The sequence below is a fragment of the Limulus polyphemus genome, unplaced genomic scaffold (assembly GCF_000517525.1).
Source record: "Limulus polyphemus unplaced genomic scaffold, Limulus_polyphemus-2.1.2 Scaffold4197, whole genome shotgun sequence".
Taxonomy (NCBI): Eukaryota; Metazoa; Arthropoda; class Merostomata; order Xiphosura; family Limulidae; genus Limulus; species Limulus polyphemus.
Window position 1 is genome coordinate 40,604 of NW_013669807.1, and position 19,548 is coordinate 60,151.

At 33.1% G+C, this 19,548-nt stretch overlaps 1 protein-coding gene across 2 annotated transcripts in view; it reads left to right on the top strand.

The window, feature by feature from the left end:
* Window positions 1-19,548, top strand: part of LOC106470748 (lisH domain and HEAT repeat-containing protein KIAA1468 homolog) — a 73,321-nt gene that overhangs the window by 36,391 nt on the left and 17,382 nt on the right. For both annotated transcript variants that reach the window (XM_013931314.2, XM_022399383.1), the window contains exons 10-17: window positions 6,405-6,495; window positions 7,003-7,074; window positions 8,369-8,509; window positions 10,529-10,693; window positions 11,198-11,360; window positions 12,363-12,519; window positions 15,443-15,615; window positions 17,430-17,515. In XM_013931314.2, the coding sequence (XP_013786768.1) occupies window positions 6,405-6,495; window positions 7,003-7,074; window positions 8,369-8,509; window positions 10,529-10,693; window positions 11,198-11,360; window positions 12,363-12,519; window positions 15,443-15,615; window positions 17,430-17,515 (1,048 nt within the window). The remainder of the gene's footprint in view (window positions 1-6,404; window positions 6,496-7,002; window positions 7,075-8,368; window positions 8,510-10,528; window positions 10,694-11,197; window positions 11,361-12,362; window positions 12,520-15,442; window positions 15,616-17,429; window positions 17,516-19,548) is intronic.

The window sequence follows — 19,548 nt, forward strand, 5'->3', positions numbered from 1 at the left end:
AACTTGACACAGACAACTAGGAGTAATTTAGTAACTACTTTATTTATCGTCACTGGTGTTAAGTACCTATTAACAAGTATACATTAGCACGTATTCTTAGAACACTGGTGTTAAGTACCATTACAAAGTATACATTAGCATGATTCTTAGAACACTGGTGTTAAGTACCATTACAAAGTATACATTAGCACGATTCTTAGAACACTGGTGTTAAGTACCATTACAAAGTATACATTAGCATGATTCTTAGAACACTGGTGTTAAGTACCATTACAAAGTATACATTAGCACGATTCTTAGAACACTGGTGTGCAGAGCACTACTATCTCTCCACTAACTGACAGATTGGGATTCCACAAGTAGCTTCCCAGTGAAGTCATTGGCTTAGAATGGGTGAATCTGATGTTTTAAATGGAAATTCTGAAAAATCTAATGAAAAGTGTGTTTGCTTATTGTGTACAAAGGAACCAAAAACAGGAACTGCTACTAACAGCAAAAGGTACTGGGTGTTTTATAAGAAATAATAAGGAATGAAAAGTTACCATTTACATCAGAGTGCCTTAAGCTACATATGGCCAGAGTAAACTGCCAATCAATAAAGAAATGTTTGAGGTTGGGGAACATCTGGGTGCAAGTGATCATGTTCGATTAGATTTGATGTTCTGCTGCATCTAGAGATAAGACATGATGATATTTTGGTTCCAAATTTCAAAAAAGAAAATGTTGGAGAGATGAGACAAGGATTATGTGCTGTGAATTGGGCAACTGAATTAATTAGTTTGAGATACTGATCAAATGTGGAAATATTTTTTACATAAATTCTTAAAAATTCAAGATAGGCATGTTTCTTATAAAAAGAAAAGGATGGCTGCAAGTAAAAAACCAGGTTGTCTCACAGAGTTAAAGAAAAGCAATATAATTATAAGAAGTTCAAATTCACTGCAATGATGGGAGATTTGAAGAACTATAGAAGGTCAAGAGAGTTTGTCAAAATAGAAGTTAGGAAATCATGAAAACTATATGAAAAAAAGTTAGTCTGAAAATGTAAAAATATATAATAAGGATTTCTTCAAATTCATTAAGGATAAGCAAGATGTTAGAATGGATGTAGGGCCTTTGAGGGATGATACTAGAAGACTAATATCTAACGTTTATGGGATGACAGGATGATTAAATTCTATTTTTTCTTCAGTTTTTGCTAATGAAGATTTAAAAAATATTCCACAACCTGAATAGTTGCTAGGTGTAAACAAGACTCAACAAGATAAGCACATTAATTCTGGGCTTTTTAAGAAAACAATTGTGAAGTTTAAAGAATAATAAAGCACTTAGGCCAGATAGTATGTACTCGAGGGTTTTTGAAGAGGTTAAGGATTGTATACGCGAGTCACTTGCTATTCTTTTTTTTTTGTCAGTTCCTGAATAGTGGACAGGTGTCAGAGAATTAGAAGTTAGCTAATGTTACTCCTCTTTTCAAGGGAGATGATAAACATTATCCCAGTAATTATAGGCCTGTTAAACTTACATCCACTGTGGGAAAAGGTTTTGAAAGTCTTATAAAAGTCATTTAAAAAGTTAAAATATTTTGTTGGATAGTTAACATCTTTTCACTATGGGAAAATCTTGTCTTACTAATCTTTTGACACTCTTTGAAGAGGTTACTTCTTATGTAGATGAAGGTAAGGGTGTAGATTTGGTGTATCTGGATTTCCAAACAAAACATTCTCACCTCCTCTTATATTACTGCTAGGTTTCTTCCTTTGCCCATCTAAAAGTATTGGTCCGATTTATTCACGCTTGCTCCAGTCTTTTGTACCCCACTTAATTGCCCTAGGCAATATTTGTCTTGTGACGCACTCCACCTTTGTCAATGTGCCCTTTATCCTGGTACTGTATATAAGCACCTCATTCAGATAATGTTATCACTTTTTCTTGACAAAGCTTTCACTAACGGGTTTTTCTGTGGTGCGAGCGTTGGAGATACTTTGAGCGTTCTTTGTGTTAGGTGGTTTTGATAAAAAAAATATCTCGTTTGGCAAAATGATGTACGGCATGAATTCCCAGATTATTATTTTTGGCACAGAAGCAAATCAGGTCGTTCCTACCTCTGATTGTAGAGTTTTTCAACAATCATTGGACATTCTGAAGATAATTTAGAATTGTTTTTTCCTGCACTTTCTTTTATTCTGTTAGCTTCTCAGGAGACCACTGTGGGATAAGCTGCCTCAGGCTCATTTTCTTCAATTAGTCCATCAAGGTGTGATGTTTTGGGTCTTTCCCCAGTTACTTTTGAACCAGCACCATACTTGATGGGTGAAAGGTCTGGGAGTGAATTCTTAGTTTTCCCTCCATCCACTGACATTGTGGTTCATGCATGGAGTTTTACTGCTCAGTTACATGAAAGAACAACTATACCTTGTCTACAGCAGTTGTCAGAACTACGTGATTTAGTCAACCACTATCAGGTGGAAGCATATTCCGATTCTCAAACAATATATCTGCTCCTGGAAATTTGGGGTTCTAAAGCAGATTGTTTTAGTTAATCTGAATAGATCAATGTTCCCTGGTGGGACAGAGGTAAGTCAACAACTCTAAAATCCAGTGTTTGATTCCCCACAGTGGACACGGTAAATGGTGCAACGTGTTTTCTTAAAATAAACAACTTTCTAGGATTCGTCTCACCCTATATATGGTGCTGAGTTATTCATTATCCCTCTAAACTTTGTTTAAAGTTTCTCAGGATCACCACCTTCATTGATGGCAAGCTGGATCCATTGTTAGCATGCATGTTGGTTCAGCTGTCTGCTTCAAGATTCATCCCTGTTGTTGTTGTTGGAGTCGAATTTCATTGCCTCCTACAGGGGGTCATAGTTCTGCTTCAATTTGTGGGTCCTGACCCCGACATCAGCACCTTGGTTCATTGGTACCAAGAATAGATTCTGTCCATATCTAAGGGTTCCACTTCTCGGTTGGTAAGTCACCAGCAGTGTCAGTGACTAATGTATGCCTTCTGGGTCTGTGGGGGCTTGGCTCCAAGAATTTCTGGATGTGTGGTAAACCTTAACCCATGGATCCATGGGCACTACAGGTCCTTGAGTCAGCATTAGTCATTTAGTTCACATCTTCACCACCATGATCCACTTAACCTGTAGGGTTTCCATCTTCCTCAGATCCTCCGATTTTGGAGCTTAGTTCTAGGGCTATCAGAGTTTGGTTGGTCTGGGGGTAGAGAGAGAGAATCATGCTGGTTCTTCCAGGGTTTTATTCCCATCAGTTTGTTGGGCCCAAGAAGACAGGAGATTGGCATTTTTCACTAGGATTATGGATGTCCAAGTTTGATGTTGTCAGCTCCTATCTGCACATTGCCATAGTGGTAGCATCCCACCACTATCTGCATTTTTTTGTGCACAAGGGTGGGTCAGATACTGCAGTTCAGGATGACAGATCAATTGTCTCAACCCAAACATATTCTTCCAGCAGAATAGATGCTGCAACACAACTTTTTCTATTGGATTGGCTCTCATTTTGAAAACTGATGATTGGTGGGTTGGCCACTCATTGGAACACCTAACCACTGGCAACGTGGTTTTCAGTACCTCACTCTTAGGCTTTGGCAATGAATGCATTCCATCAGGATGGGACAGGATTACAACTCTAGGCCTTTCCTCCAATTTGTATGTTATCCAAGGTACTAACTGTGATTAGTTCCAACCTGTTGTTGGGTCTGTTGATAGCACCAGATTAGCAGCTACACCCTGGTTTCTGCTTCTGTGGTACCTTCAGGAGTGCCCACCTCTTCCACTTCCTCTTTGACCATCTCTGTGGAAGAAGCCATGATCCAGAAGCTCAGGCTTCAGGCATGGAGGTTATGCAGTCCTTCGTACAGTGTTGGGATTTAATTTCTAAGGTTGCCATGTATCTATCTCAGTCTTTGCTTAGTCCTGCAATGGACACTTATCAACAGAAATGGCACACATTTTGGCAATGATGTATAGACCTGGCTCTTTGGCAGAGCTTTTTGCATCTTCCACAATCACCCCCTGTTTAAGGCAGCCTTATTGATTACCGTTCGATACTAGAGACTCTCCATTTCCCACAAGTCCTTTCGGGTCTTTTATCTCAAATGACCATTCCAGTTACCTAAATCATATATTAAGGTGGCATTACATGCCTTTTCTCAACACCCGTTTGTGACCTTAGCCTCATGTGCCATGTATTTCTTTTCCCTGAAGGTTTATTTTTCATTACTGCTGACTTACAGACGTTGCTTGTCAGAGTGGTTTGCACTGATTGTGCATAGGAAACTTTATTATTCTACCTACATCCTCAGACTGGTTCTTCTTCCCAAAGAAACTGGCAGCTAGGGAAGGGCATAAGTCCTTTTCACCGATTCTTCTAATCACTATTTCTCACTTCTATGACCATCTTTTTATTCATTAAGGATCATTCAGTTTCCCAGGATATATTCCCAGTTACATTGACAAGGTTTTTATAAAATTGATCCGTATTGCCTATTCTGGGCTGTCTTTGAAGGTGAAGAGACTTCTATGAGTCAAATCTAATTAGATTCTTCACATTTCTATGTCCTTAGTGGCCCACTGAATGACATTGTGATGGCTGGTATGTGGACCTCCCCCAATACTTTAATCTCACATTATTTGCATGATCTGGCAGTATCTTCATCTGAGGGTTATCGACTACCACCTGTTACTATTTTAATCACTTCTACTAGATTATAATGAGGGGTGAGTATTTTGATTGCTATGCTTGTCTCTTCTTTACCTTTCAGGGTCCCTTACCTCGTTTCCACAGGATCCCACTCTGTGGCGAGTGTTGTTCAGGCAGGTGTGATTTTATCAAACCAATTCTGCACTAGCAACCACTAATGTAATAGACTTTATTTAGGTGGTAACAGGCTCTGTAGAAATGAGGTGTTACCTAAGACAACTTAGAAGGTGACTGGGTGGTATTATTGTACTATGCTAGACCACCACATTGACTATCACATGTAAAACATAAGGGGATCTAGCCCATCCTTGCCAATCATCGGATTGAATAAATTAAGGTCGGTTTGCTTTAAAAATTTAGGGAACTTGGTTCATCTATTGCACTGTTCCTCAGAACTCCCCAATGCACAGTGTGAGAGTTGTTATTATTGGAAATACATTTTCGAGATAAGACAATGTTAACTTTCAGAAAGCATTTGACAAGGTGCCACATAAAAGGCTTGTTAAAAAAAAGATACCTTTTAGGTATAGGGGATAGGTTGGCTCATTGGATAGAAAATTTGATAGATGAAAAAAAGCAGAGGGTTGTTGTAAAAGGAGTTCTGTCAAATTGAATTAATGTCATCAGAGCTCAGTTTTAGGACCTTTGTCAATTTATGTCATATACTTTAAGAGTTGAGATCATTTATCAGCACCATGCCCTCTACCACAATATTCTGAAATCGTCACTTCTAGCAACTTAGATTTTAATGACTTGTAGAAAATTACTGGTACCATGATTTGAATGGCAATACTACCCAAGGAAATTCCTAAGGAGACATAGGATTATAATGTGTTATCAGCCCTTCTTTGTAGTTGGTATTTAGCTATCCCATTTCTGAGCACTGCATGCTCCTTGACTGTTGTAATACAGCTCAGGGATATCTTATCTACCTGAAGAAAAATAAATCATAAAAACAAAATAAATAAGCTCTTCTTTATCCTTTATATGAACTATTTATTGTGTTATTTTTTCTCATAAGAGTCACAGCTACTAAAGCTGAATAAAAGAGGAATCACAAACATTTGTTAACACTCATTATCATTACTCTTAGTTTGTAATACAGGACCGTAGGAAGCAGTAAGACCAGTCAGGCCATGGCATGTATAGCTACAACTTATGTATTAGGCCCGGCGTGGGCAGGTGGTTAGGGCGCTCGACTCGCAATCTGTGGGTCGCCGATTCGAATCCCCATCACACCAAACATGCTCGCCCTTTCAGCTGTGTGGGCATTATAATGTGACGGTCAATCCCACTATTCGTTGGTAAAAGAGTAGTCCAAGAGTTGGCATTGGGTGGTGATGACTAGCTGCCTTCCTTCTAGTCTTGCACTTCTAAATTAGGGACGGCTAGCGCAGATAGCTTTGCACAAAATTAAAAAACAAACAAACTTATGTATTAAAACTTGTTTCTTTTAATTTAATACATTACATTGTGTGTATACAATATTTATAGTTAAAATAGCTCAAGATTCAATCTCATAGCATTAAATTTTCAAAGATTTTCTGGGGGGCATGCCTCCAGACCACCTAGAAATGGAAATATAGCAATGGCCTGACCACTCAAAAATTGCTTCCTATGGCAGTGTAATATAATATCAAACATATTTTAACTGACATTGTGATATCTTTTTCTAGACATATGATTCTTGCAGGCTTTGTTGCCATTGCCAAACACTTAGGCCCGACAAGAGTTGAATCAGAACTCTTGCCACAGTGCTGGGAACAAGTAAGTTGTTAAGATTTTTTCTGGCTTTCTCTAATACATAATTGTATGCTTTGTGTAAGTGTAAACTGTAATCAGTTTGGGATTAGCTGTTATCCCAATATCTTTCCCGACATATTGATAGTTTTTTTTTAACTTAATATCTTAATATCTCTATTGTTAATTACAGCTGTTTCATATTATCCTCAATGTAGGAATTTATATACTGTTTTGAGAAAAGATAAAAATTTTTACCATTTTATTAGTAAAACAAGCCTTACTATGGATGGGAGTGCTTTGACCTGTTCTTAAAGAACTCATGATTTCAGAGAAAATATCAAACATTTATGTTCATAATTGAGGTAAAAAAAGTTGCTTTGTAGCACAGTATCAATATCACATATTTTAACTTGTCTTAATTTTTTTATGTTTGTCTTCTAAAAACTGAATGTTATATATATATCCTGTAGTATGGTGACTTTTGTATTTTACTTTAAACTTTCTATACTACAGTAATGGTTACATTTGCAGCTTGCTCACAAATACCCGGAACGAAGACTGTTAGTTGCCGAGTCCTGTGGTGTTCTTGCTTCTCATGTTCCTGTAAGTACATGTGTAATAGATTTTGTTGCTTTGCTTTAGCTTTTTGGCTTGAGAAATGAATTTATAAGATTTTCATATAGACCTCAAATAAACTTCTAATAATTTGTATGAAATATAATTTTCTGTACATGATATATGGTTCAATTATTTCATATTAAAGAATAGACTTTAGTATAAAAAGAAAAGCAGCAGGATACTTTTGTATAGAAACAGCATCCAACTGTGTATGGAGCTAAAATATGATCATTATTTGAATATATAATTTATTAAGATTTACTTGTAGAACCATTAATACTATTTTAAGTTTTTTGATCTGAAATGAAAACTTGCATCCTCTGTGAAAACTTGCATTGGCTTCATGTTTCCATGCACGAAGTATCAGTTTCAACTGAATAGCTTCAAAAGCAAATCAGATGTAAGAAAATTGACAGAGGAATGAGAAAGAAAATGTCTTGCTTTGTAAACATAATGGTAAAATGTTTTTTCCAGATGTTTGTACCATGCTTCACCAAAAACCAGAAACCTTGATGGCCAAAATTCATACTTTTAAAAGCAGATTTGAATAAACTTGATTAGGTGTTCCATAATCTTTGGAAAACATTATATTAAAATGATTCAATAAAAAAAAAGGTTGTTTCAAAGATAAAACAATGTAATTTGAAAACTCAACTCCTAAAGTGTCTTCTAAGCTTTTGATATTATAGTTGTGTTTTGTATTTTCTCCCACTGTTTATTAGAAATAACTTCCAAAGACAATTTAATGTGCGTGTAAAAGAGCATCCTGCATTTTAAACACACTTAACAGTAATTAAGCTTTAGGTCTTAAAATCCATGGTTCTATTCTCCATGGTGGACACAGCAGATAGCCCAGTGTGACTTTGCTCTGAAACAAACAAAAGCTGAACTTGATACATCAAGAACATCACATATAGTTTTAAAATTACTGTCATAGGTATAAAACAAACTTTTTATCCAATAAATCAGTACTGTACCATACTTAAGTAGTATATTTGAGTTTATTGTGACTTTATTATGTATACACTGTTTGAAAATGAAACTATCTCCTCAAGTTGAGTGTTATGGTTATCTGATTTAGAAATTAACTTTATTGTGTGTATTTCTTCATGTTTTTAAACTTTTGTTTTCCAAGATTTCAGCTACACTTAATTATATTAGCAAATTATTTTGTGGAAAGTAACAGATATTTAACATAAAAGTTTGGTGATTATGAAATTGATGTACAAAATAAACATTTGCTTGGTTATTAAGTTATTGTTACATTTTTGTATTGCAGCCAGAAATTTGTAGTTCGCTACTGCTGTCAATGCTACAGCAGATGCTTTGTGACGACAAAGAGGAAGTCGTCCGCGAAGCGGCAGCACGAAGTCTGGCTGTACTGCTGGTTCATATATCTGATAGTGATAAGTTTGTTCAGGTAAAACCATACAAATGTAAATACTATAGATCCAGTATTAACTCTCTTAATATGGGGTTGGTCAATTTGACCGACCACATGACCTTTTTTACTCATTTAAAGTCTTTATAGATTTAATACTTATAACTCTCAATATAGTGCATATATCTTCATGAAATTTGGCAGTCTTTCAGTTAATATTACAAATTTTGCACATACCAAAAATCATATTTTTAGTGAAGTATTTTTATTAAAATAAAATAAAGATTTGTTAATGAATATATTGAGTATTTGTTTGAATATTCTGTGTGCAAATTAATTTTCATGTTAAAACTAAAAATACTTTTCTTCATCTGAAAATTTTCAAATTTTAACATCTATAATGTTGTAAATAAATATAAAATGTTTTTATTCAATAAAATTTTATGAATTTTATATTTTCTCTACCCTAATTTTATATGAACTCGATTGTTTTGACCAACCGTATTAACTACCACAAAAAAATATAAAATAAATCTAAATTGCCCTTTTTTTCTAGAATGACAACAAATTATAACATGAAACTACATTTGTTTATCCTAAATAGCTTAAAGCCATAACAGTATACATCTGTTCATACTTAATTTTATTGCCCTTTGAACTGTGTCTAATTATCATTTCATACAAGTTGTAAATCACTTGGTGAACAAGTAGCTCAAGTTACCCTCTTGAGTGGTGTAACACACAAGCTACTTGTGAGCATACTTAGTGGAGAATTATTATTATTTTTTGTCATTATTTTGCTTAATCTAACCTAATATGTTTAAATTGTTACATTTTAGGTACTTTTATAACAATACATAAAAAATAAATACAAGAAGCAAGAAATAGTACTTACCTTGTTTTTTGGTGTCTGTTGTCAGTGAAACTTAAGCCTACTTTTTTTTCATACTGATAGTACACTAAAAATTTTTATTTACTTAAATAATGCACCTAAAAACACAGTATAATAACACACACACAAAGCAAACAATATTCTATAACTATTGTAATTTATCTAACTTTTTAACTATGTTCATAAGAGCCTTAAAAATTTCTCTAAGCTTCTTGATCTGACCACTGTGAGAGAAACTTTCAAACTGAAGACAAAATAGACAATACTCTGCACTGAAAACAACATAATATATTACATTATTTGGGAGATTAAAACTTTAGCTTTCTATTGGTTATAAATGATATAAAATCTCAGAGAGTTATTGGCAATTTGTAAAAGCGAGGATATGACACGTTTGATGTCACAAGTGAGTCTGATTTGTTAGTTTATGTCTCTGTAAACAAAGAAGATTGAAAACTATAAAAACTAAATTTTATTTTATAATATCTGTATTATAATACGTAATTTGTGTTAAGTTCTATACTTCAGAGTAAATTCAAGAAGAGGGAAGACCTAAAGAGATTGAGGATATTTTTAAATATTTTCTTATAAACTTGAGAATCTAAAACTTATATAGTATTATAATTTGATTTATTAACTACATTGTAATGTGAAATTTATTCATTTGCATTGATATTAAAGTTGTTTAATTAAATTTTGAATGTAACTCTGTAAAAGGTCATAACATGAGCTCTTTAACATACCCGTAGTGAGACATTTAATTTACGATCTAACTTGTTGGAAAAAGTATAACTTCAGTGGTTAATCTCTTGCACAAGTGTAATTGTTCAGCTAGCAATAAGTAACAAAGAAACAATTAAGAGGTGCTTGGTCAATATAAACAATATAATGTACTTTGTTTTGATACCAAGTACTTTCTTCTTGTACATGTATAATGGGATTAAAAATTCATTCGGTACTTTTATTTCTGTTAAACTGAAAAAAATATTAAATATATAGCTATACCAATAACTATTATATTTAAAACAAACCTACTTTAATTCAAATAATCATCTGTAAAGACCAGACATTTTCATTTATTTCTTGAATAATCATCTGCTTTAAACAACAAATATTATCATTCTGAGTTTAAAAGGGGTGAAAACTATAAGAAATTTGAATTTTAGGTAACAGAACTATTACTTCACACTATGGAAGACAGTGGATCTAGCGTGGTAGAAGTTTCGCTTTCTGTGCTCCTCCCATCAGTTGCTGTGTGGGGTTTGGAACAGAGAAGACTAGAAAGTGACTTCATACCAACACTGATGAGAGGCCTTGAAGAACAACTAAAGGTTAGAGCTGGACAATATTTTAAACTACTGTTGGACAGTTAGAAGAGAGCTTGACAAATGCTGTAAACAGCACTGGATGCTCTTAGTTTTTAATGCTTTTCAGTGGAGTAATGAAAAATGCATCTTATGTTTTGTTATTAAGATTGTTTTTGTTAAATTTTTATACATGTAATAAACATTTAACTATTGTATCTTGTGTACTAGTGGCAGGTAAGATGAATAATGCAAATATATATCACTAGTGGGATAAGTTTAAATTTGATGTTGAAATTTATACTTCAACTTTTTTATGAAGAGCATCTATCTTCAGAATTATTCATGTGAATATTTAGAGAAAAAGTATTATCCTTTAAAGCTGATGTTAAGAAATTAGAAAACCAATTAAGTTTAATGAGTGTATTAAAAAAGAAGTCACATTCTTAAGTTTTAGACTGTGTAACCTGAAAGTAAATTACCATGGTACTTGTGGTTTTATATTACCTATACCCTTTGTGTTGCTAAAAGGCTTTATCACACATGAGGAATGAAGAAAGTCCTACACAAGTTGAAGAACAGCCTCTTATGAGAGCATTGCATGCTTCACTGCCATTTTTGTTTGTTTCTGTGGTGCAAAGTGGGCCCTTCACAGAAAAAATAGAAGAATATTGTCAAATGGGAGATAATGAAGGTATGAAAAAAAAGATACACTTTACATAAGTAATGTTTTATCGTTTACATTTCAAACTTATGGTTGAAAATATGTTAACTATTGTTTATAGATTACTGCTAAAAAGTTACTTATTAATTAATGACTTGAAGTGCATGATGTTCTAAACCTATACTTAAGAAAACTAAAATCTATAATGGTTAATGACATTTTTCAGCCATGATCCCAATAATATTATCAAGTTTCATTCAGTTTAGGAGATTTAGGTTTGTCCTGAAATCAGATATTAAGCTTCAATGAAAAATAATTTTCATTGCTTCAAAATTTAATTAAAAACTTTGTGTTAAGCTTAATTCAAAAAATTAGTTAAAGTTATTTTAAACATTATAACTAACAGAATTTATCAAAACAAAGTACAATGAAACACAATGTAGGTCATTACTTACAAAACACCACTCACTTACTTATCACAGCTTACGAATGCGTAAAATGTTGATATACTTGTAAATGTCATGTATTTGCAGTCAAGCACATCCAACAGCAAAAGACCCCTGGTGGGTCAATGGTAAGTTTACAGACTTGCAATGCTAAAAGTTGGAGTATATTCCCTGCAGTGGAGAGAGCACAGACGCATAGCCAGTTGTGTAGGTTTGCACTAAAATAAAGAATCCAACACCAAAAAAGTTATGGAAATTACAAGGAAAACACTAAAAAACAAAATCATTCTTGCTTCATGTCCTGATAATTATACTAAAAATGTCAGTGTATCGACTTTTAAAGGTTTTGATCACTAGGTTCTGTAAAAATATTAGTTGATTGTAGGAAAAAATTGTCAGAAAGTTTAGTGCATTAATAATAAAATTTTCAGTATATTTGAATGCTGAAAATTAGTGTGTTTACTGAATTTTATTGGTTATGTTGAATCAGAAGCTTCTTTTGTGGTAGCTTTTGTTGTGAAGTCAGGTAATGTATTGTTTTATATAAAAAAAACAAAAATAAATTGCAATAATTTTTTTTCAATAGTTGATCGCTTGCCAGTTGCTTCCAGTCCACTCCTTGATCCTCTGTTTATTGCTGGAGACAAGGAGAAATTTCTCCTCCAAGTCAAAGCCTTTGATCAGTACATTGGAGAAGAATGGTTCAGAAGCTGGGACAGTTTTGATTGGATAGTAAAGTCTTTGTAAGTTACCTTTTTTTTATGTGAAGATTGTTATGTATGTTAAAAGTTAATTTTGATAGTCTTAAACAAAGAACTTGTATATTTGGAGAAATTTCAGAAGAAAAACCAGCCAATAAAAACACCTAAAATTGTAACCTTGAATTTGTGACTTGATCAAGCCTTAATCCCTATAATGTGGTTATTTTCATACTGTCAGATCAACTGTTATACATTTAGTGAACTTGCCCAGAAATTTACACATTTCCGTACACAAGATGATCTTTATAAAGTGTTTCTATAAAGATGATCCATTATGTGTGTGTGTGTGTGTTAGCATTTTTCACTCAGAGTTGGCTGACATGATTATTGAAGTTTGTGGATGGTAGCTGGAAACTGTCTGACACTCAGAGCTCTAGATTAGGATGTGTACTGCATATTCACACATATTTTTCCTAAAAAATGTATTAAAAATCAGATCTAGGCATACAAAAATGCTTTGAATATCGGCCTGTGCGGATTCACTGTCTTTATCTGGCATAAAGGTATGTAAGCTAATCGAGCACGAGCGACTGGTTTTCTGCTATCCATGTAAATACAACATGCTGCTTCAATTTTAGCGGAACTGTCAGTCTGATGCAATCCGAGTTGGCAGAAGCTTATCGATTTTTTTTTTTACTTTATCAAGCACTCATGATGCATGGATGACAAAAATTTTGTCTCATCAACAGTTTAGTGTGCAACCAGGATGATTTAAGAAGAATTATGTGAGAAATAAGACCACAATGTACAAATCTTTTACTTGACATGATAAAACTGAAGACAGTGCAAAGGTCGTACGCAAAATCGTAGATAACCTCATCATTTCTTGCACTGAACTTGGTGGTCAAACAGCAAAAAAGCACTCTGGAACTATTGTTTCTGGAAAGGTAATTCAGTCTTGGAAGAAAAAAAATTTCAATGGTTAGTGATGGTTGGTGAGAGGGTTAGATAAGACACTGAAGTGCAGCATTTGCATAGAGAGAAAAGTGAGAAGCAAATGGGTGAATGAGGGATCACCTAATATTCAGAAGAACAGTATTGAGAGGCATGGGCTGTCTTCAGAACACCAGCAGGCCAAGAAAGTTTTACTGAAGGAATCTGTGGACAAGAAGAAAATGTATGACAGTGATGTTAACAAGGAAGATAATTCAGTCTCTGTATCAGATGATGACAGTAAATTGTTTCATACAGTCTTTTATGTGTCAAAAGAGGAGTTGCCATCTGATAAGGTCAACAGTTTATTTGAGTTACAGAAGTTGAATGGAGCAAATATTAAATATAAGAATTTAAGTTATGTAACAATAAATGATATTCAGTCATGTATAAGTAGTTATTCAGAGGTCACTTATAGAAGAAACCCTTTAGTCCAAGACATATGCAATAATGATAGATGAAAACACAGATTTATCAATACAGAAACATTTATTAGTATATATAAGGTATGTTAAAAAAGAGAAGAACAAAAACAAGTCGGCAAACTCTTAGACAAAGAAAAGCTCAAGTAAGAGTGGCCCATGCTAAAAGGTATATGATTTCAAGCTCATACAAACATTTACCTACTCAGAGTCTGTTCCAGAGGGTTATACAACTGCATAAAGAAGTGATGCCTACATTTGTAAAGCTGTGTACAATAGCTCTATGTATAACTGTTGCAAGTGTTGAGTGTGAAAGGAGTTTCAGTGCCAAAAATAGAATAAAAAACAGATACAGATGTTCATTGAAAGCAGAAACTCCAGACAGTTTTTTAAATGTTCAAATGATTAATATTCAGTTATCAAATTATGATCCATTTAGAGCAGTCAGGCTATGGGTTACAAAAGAAGAAAGGGACCTAGGGCTAAGAATCCTAATGAGTGCTTCGGCTCCCGTAGGAGTTGTTGAACAAGTACAGTATATAAGTTTAACATGTAATTATGTGGACGTTTTTGAAGTTAAACAGTTAGTTCTTGGTAATAATGCACAGGAAGTGCTGGAATCTTTTAAATCTAGTCACAGTTCAGGATATATTATTTAATGGAGCCAGAGCTGTAAAAGACTTAGACACAGGAAGTGTAAAGATACTAGTCAGTTATAAACTCAGTTATTCATATTCATTCAGCTGTGGTGTAAAGGCTTAAGCTAGTCATATCAGATTTTGAGCAGGCTAATCAAACTACACAGACCAGTTTTGTGATATAGGACTGCAGGGAAGTACTTTAAGAAATAATGGCTTTTTTCAGACTACTACCTCTATGTGGCAAAGCATTGTCAAGGTAATGAATTGTACATGTACCCTTTTTCTCCTTAAGATACAAATATTTACATATTATAAACCCTAAGCCTTAGGCTTTATAATATGTAAGAATCATTTATATTTTAAGGAGAAAAAAGGTGGATTGTTTTAAACACCTCATTGGAATGTTGGATTTCATTGACCGAAAATCTTATCTAGAACTCTGAACAGTATACATGGGTTGTTTTGTTTTACAGTTTTTGTCTGAGAATGGGGAATAAAAAAAGGGCACATTTCCACTTTTCTTGTAGAGTTTCGACTTCTATTACCAACAGTTGGCTGGTACAATTATCATAATTTTTTATATGTTAATTAAGAACTGTCTGACTGTATATGGGCATTTGTTTTAGGATTTTTACCCAAAAAGGGGGATGAAAAAAATGACCCTGATTTAGGGCACTTAAATACCTAATTAGTTAAATGAGTCAGTTATTAATTTTTACAAATCAGTGTATGTAATTAACATCTAATGAGGTCATTAGGGATATTAATAACAAAAGAAACAAGGAAGGAAAACATTATCTAACATTGTCCTTTATACAGTTTTTGCTTTCCTAATGGGCACCCTCAGCTAGTTTAAATAAAGTAGGAATTAGGCCTCAGTAGTTTATACAGTATACTTTTTTCTTTTAGTCTTCCAAGCTTGATGAAATTGGTGTCCTTGGTTGATTCACACTGCCAGAGTTCGGTACACTCCATTGTTGAGACTATGCAACAGTTGTGTCATTTGTTTGGTAGAAACTTCACTCAGACAAAGGTTAAGCCAGTTTTCAGCAGTGTTCTCAACCTTTCTCAACAAGATATGGGTATGTTGTTGGAACAAACTGTAATTTTAAAATAAATAAGCATTTCATATATAGAAAATACCTTAAGTCTTTGATAGTGTTTTTTTTTATTCATATACTTTCTATTAAAAAACAGTTTGAGACTTTATTCATTTTGTGAAAAAGAATACGAAGCTAGGCTTAAGGTCATGAGTTGGTAGAATTTTTAGTATTGTCCTACTATTCATTCTGTTATTTAAAAAATCAGGAGTGTAAATGTAATGAAGTAACTTTACTTGAGTAACTTTTTCAGTATCTACTTTTTAAAAAATATTTATATTTTCAAATAATTTTACTCTAACTTAAGGTAATTTTTAGGAATATTACTTGTAATTTTACTGCACTACCTTTCATTTTGTTACTATTCTCAAAAGTCAAATTTGTGGCAGGCAGTCAAAACGCAAGGCGTGCATGGGAACTCTGAAGCCACAGCATAGCTTTGGGAAGAGGGACCTAGAGGCATACCTGGCATGCTCTGTTAATGGTATGGAGATTTTCCAGCCTTTCTCCATCCTACCTGATATAGCCATATGTTTGAACACGCATTGCCTCTGCTGTCTGCGAGTGTCTCATCAGTTCTGCTGGTCAGACTTTCAGCCCTCTCCATGCAAGGCTTGACTGTGGCAACTTTGAAAACCAGTTGCTTCTCAAATTAAATAAAAACTTTTGTGCATAATATAGTTGGTTGAATTCATTTACTTGTTTTTTAATTCCCTGTAGAGTTTATTCTGAAACAATAAGATTTGTACAATATTCACTATTGGCATTACTGTTGTAATAAGTTCATGCACAGTTGCTTGTATGAGTTGGCTTAAACCTAAGTGTAGTTGTGAATGCCATAGTAATCAGTTATTTACAACAAATGTGTTCTAGATAACTAAAAGAATGATAAATCTTACATCATTGCTATTCACTGGTAATTTACATAGTTTGGTAAATATTTTCCATACAGGGTTTTGTTTCTAGATCTCATGACCTGCAACATACATGTAGGGTTAGAGAGAACTGTAGATGGGTGTACTTTTTACTTTTGTTACTTGAGTACTTATTCAGTAGATACTTTTTTTTTACTCTAACTTAAGTAATTTTCAGGATGGATACTTGAGTAACATATTGTAGTACTTTTTACACCCCCGTAAACAAAGTCTGTACATATTGAAGAGGACAAAATGAATTTTACTTGCGTTAAGAAAAACCATTATTACAATTTACTGTTTTCATTAGATAAAATACAGTAACAAAAGGGTTTTGCAACATAATCTCAGAGTTTTAAATTTAATATGATTGTATTTTTAGTTTATCTAACTTTGGTAATTATGGGATTACTATGTGAGTAAAAGAGACATTTCTAAACACCATACATGTGTTTGGTTAGGTTCAAGGAACTGTATAACATAAAAAGCACTAAATGACAAATATAGTTAACTATTTCATTGCCTTGGGCACATGTGTATCCCCTTGTAGTACGCTGTGTGAGAGTTATGTATTTTGTACCACAACGAAGGAAGGGTGTTCCTCTTCAGTCTTCAGAGAATTTATCACTTTCAAGTGTTAGATACATAAATAAAGTATGTGTATTTTGTTTCTTATTATGTATTTAAAATAATAAAAAACTGATACTAGGAGAGTTGCTTAACTATAAATGTGGCAGTGAAAGAGTTAACTTAACTTGCTTCAAACAATCAAGACAAATACAATATACAGAATTATTATGAAAAAAAAACTTTAAAAGTTTTGGGTTTGTTCTTTTTATGTGAAAATAAAATTAGGTGATTACTTTTGGATGTTTCTTCTAGAGAAGAATTTGCAACTAGGAAACTCTGCTCTCACTGATGCTACTGTACCTGTCTTTGCATGTGGTGTTTTGAATGTCTTTCATCAGGTAAGGAAAATGTTGAATTTTTCTCTTCATAGCTTTCTTTTATGGATAATCTGATAATTAAACAGGGTTTTATATGAGTTTGTTCAGTGGCACAGGATCAGTTGCTTACTTTCCATTTGTTGTTGTTTTTTAATGATTTTTCTTCTTGGATAACGAAAAACAAAATTTTTACAGGTGTATTTACTCATTATCAGAGTGAAAACTTTATTTTTCACATTTTAACCCGATGATTACCGGCTACTAACTTTCTTAGTAGGCAATGCAAGTCTTGCTATATTTCATTCCAACAATAAAACTAGTGGATGAATATGATTGAAACTTCATAAAAACTTTCATAAATGTATGTAGTTTAAGAAACATATTTTTCATTAAATTCCTCTTTAAACTTCATTAAACAATACAATTTTGTACAAATAATTGAATGTTATGCTACTATTTACAAAAATAAAATCTGAAATCCAATAAAATATCATTTTTTCAATTCACAAATGATTTTGCCATCACAATAAGACAAAATGGCCACGGCAAGTAACGGGTTAAGATGGGTGCTTCCAGTAATGGGAGAACTGAGAAGTAGAAATATAAGAAAGTATATTTAATTAGCTGTACTGATGGCCAGATTGATTTGTAGTTTTGCTCTAAGTATTTGTCTTACTCTGATCAGAAGTTATTATTACTTAAATTTTCCTATTCTTTCCATTGTTCACTTTATCTCCAGTATCTCCTTCCTCTTGTAATTAACTAATCTTCTTTTACAGAAGACATTAAGAAAAATAGTGAAATTTTAACTTATCCAAAGTTCATAAATGTTCCTTTTACTAAAACTAAATCTTTTGCCTTGCTATTATTTGTCTCCATACTTCACTGCATACAAACATTTTGACTTATGACAAATTTGTAAAAATTCCTTTCAGAATTCACTAGGTCTGATGGGTGGCTGAAACTCATGCCATTAGGTACATAAATTTACTCCATAGAGCCTTCAGAATTGGTCACTACTTTCTTTAGTTAACTCTCTCAACACAGGCTCGGTCAATTTGACCTACCACGTGACCTCTTTGTACTCGATTAAAGTCTTTATAGATTTAATACTTCTAACTTTCAAAATAGTATGTATATCTTCACAAAACTTGGCAGTCTTTCAGGTTGCCATGTATCTGTCTCCTTTTTTGCTTAGTTTCGAGATTAACATTTATCAATAGAAATGACATGTATTATAAGTCTTTCACATACAAAAACATCATATTTTTAGTGAAGTATTTTTAATAAAATAAAATAAAGATTTGTCCATTAATATATTGAGTATTTATTTTGAATAGTCCATGTGCAAAGTAATTTTCATGTTAAAACTAAAAATACTTTTCCTCATCTCAAAAATCTCAAATTTCCTTTATGTATTCCCTAAAACCTCCTAAATGCATTTCAAATGTTTTTTCTCAGTAAAACGTTATAGTTTATCTGTTAATTTCTCTACCTTATCTCGAAACGGGATTGGTCAATTCAACCGACATTGGAACCACCAAAAAAAATCGAAATAAACTTAAATTACCCTTTTTTTCTTTCTAGAATGACTTCAAATTATAACATGAAACTACATTCGTTTATCCCAAGTAGTTCTAAGTTCGTAACAGTATACATCTATTTATCATTAAATTTTATTGTTTTATTGCCCTTTGAACCATGTCTAAATACTATTCATGCCATTATAAGTTATAAATCACTTAGGGAACGTGCAGCTCACGTTATGCTATCAAATTACATTATCCACGAGCTGCTCACGTGCGCACCTTGTGAACCATTTTAATTATATTATTATTACTTATTTTACCTAATCTAGTCTTAAGTAACTTAAAAATATCCATATTTTTTAGATTTTACTTACTTTTATAATAATAAATAATGATTAAATATCAAAAACAAGAAATAAAGTACTTACCCAATCTCCTTTTTTCTTGCTGTTGGGTTTCAAAGTTAACCCTAATTTTTTATACTATAGATAGTAATGCACTTAAAATTTTTATTTAATTAAATAA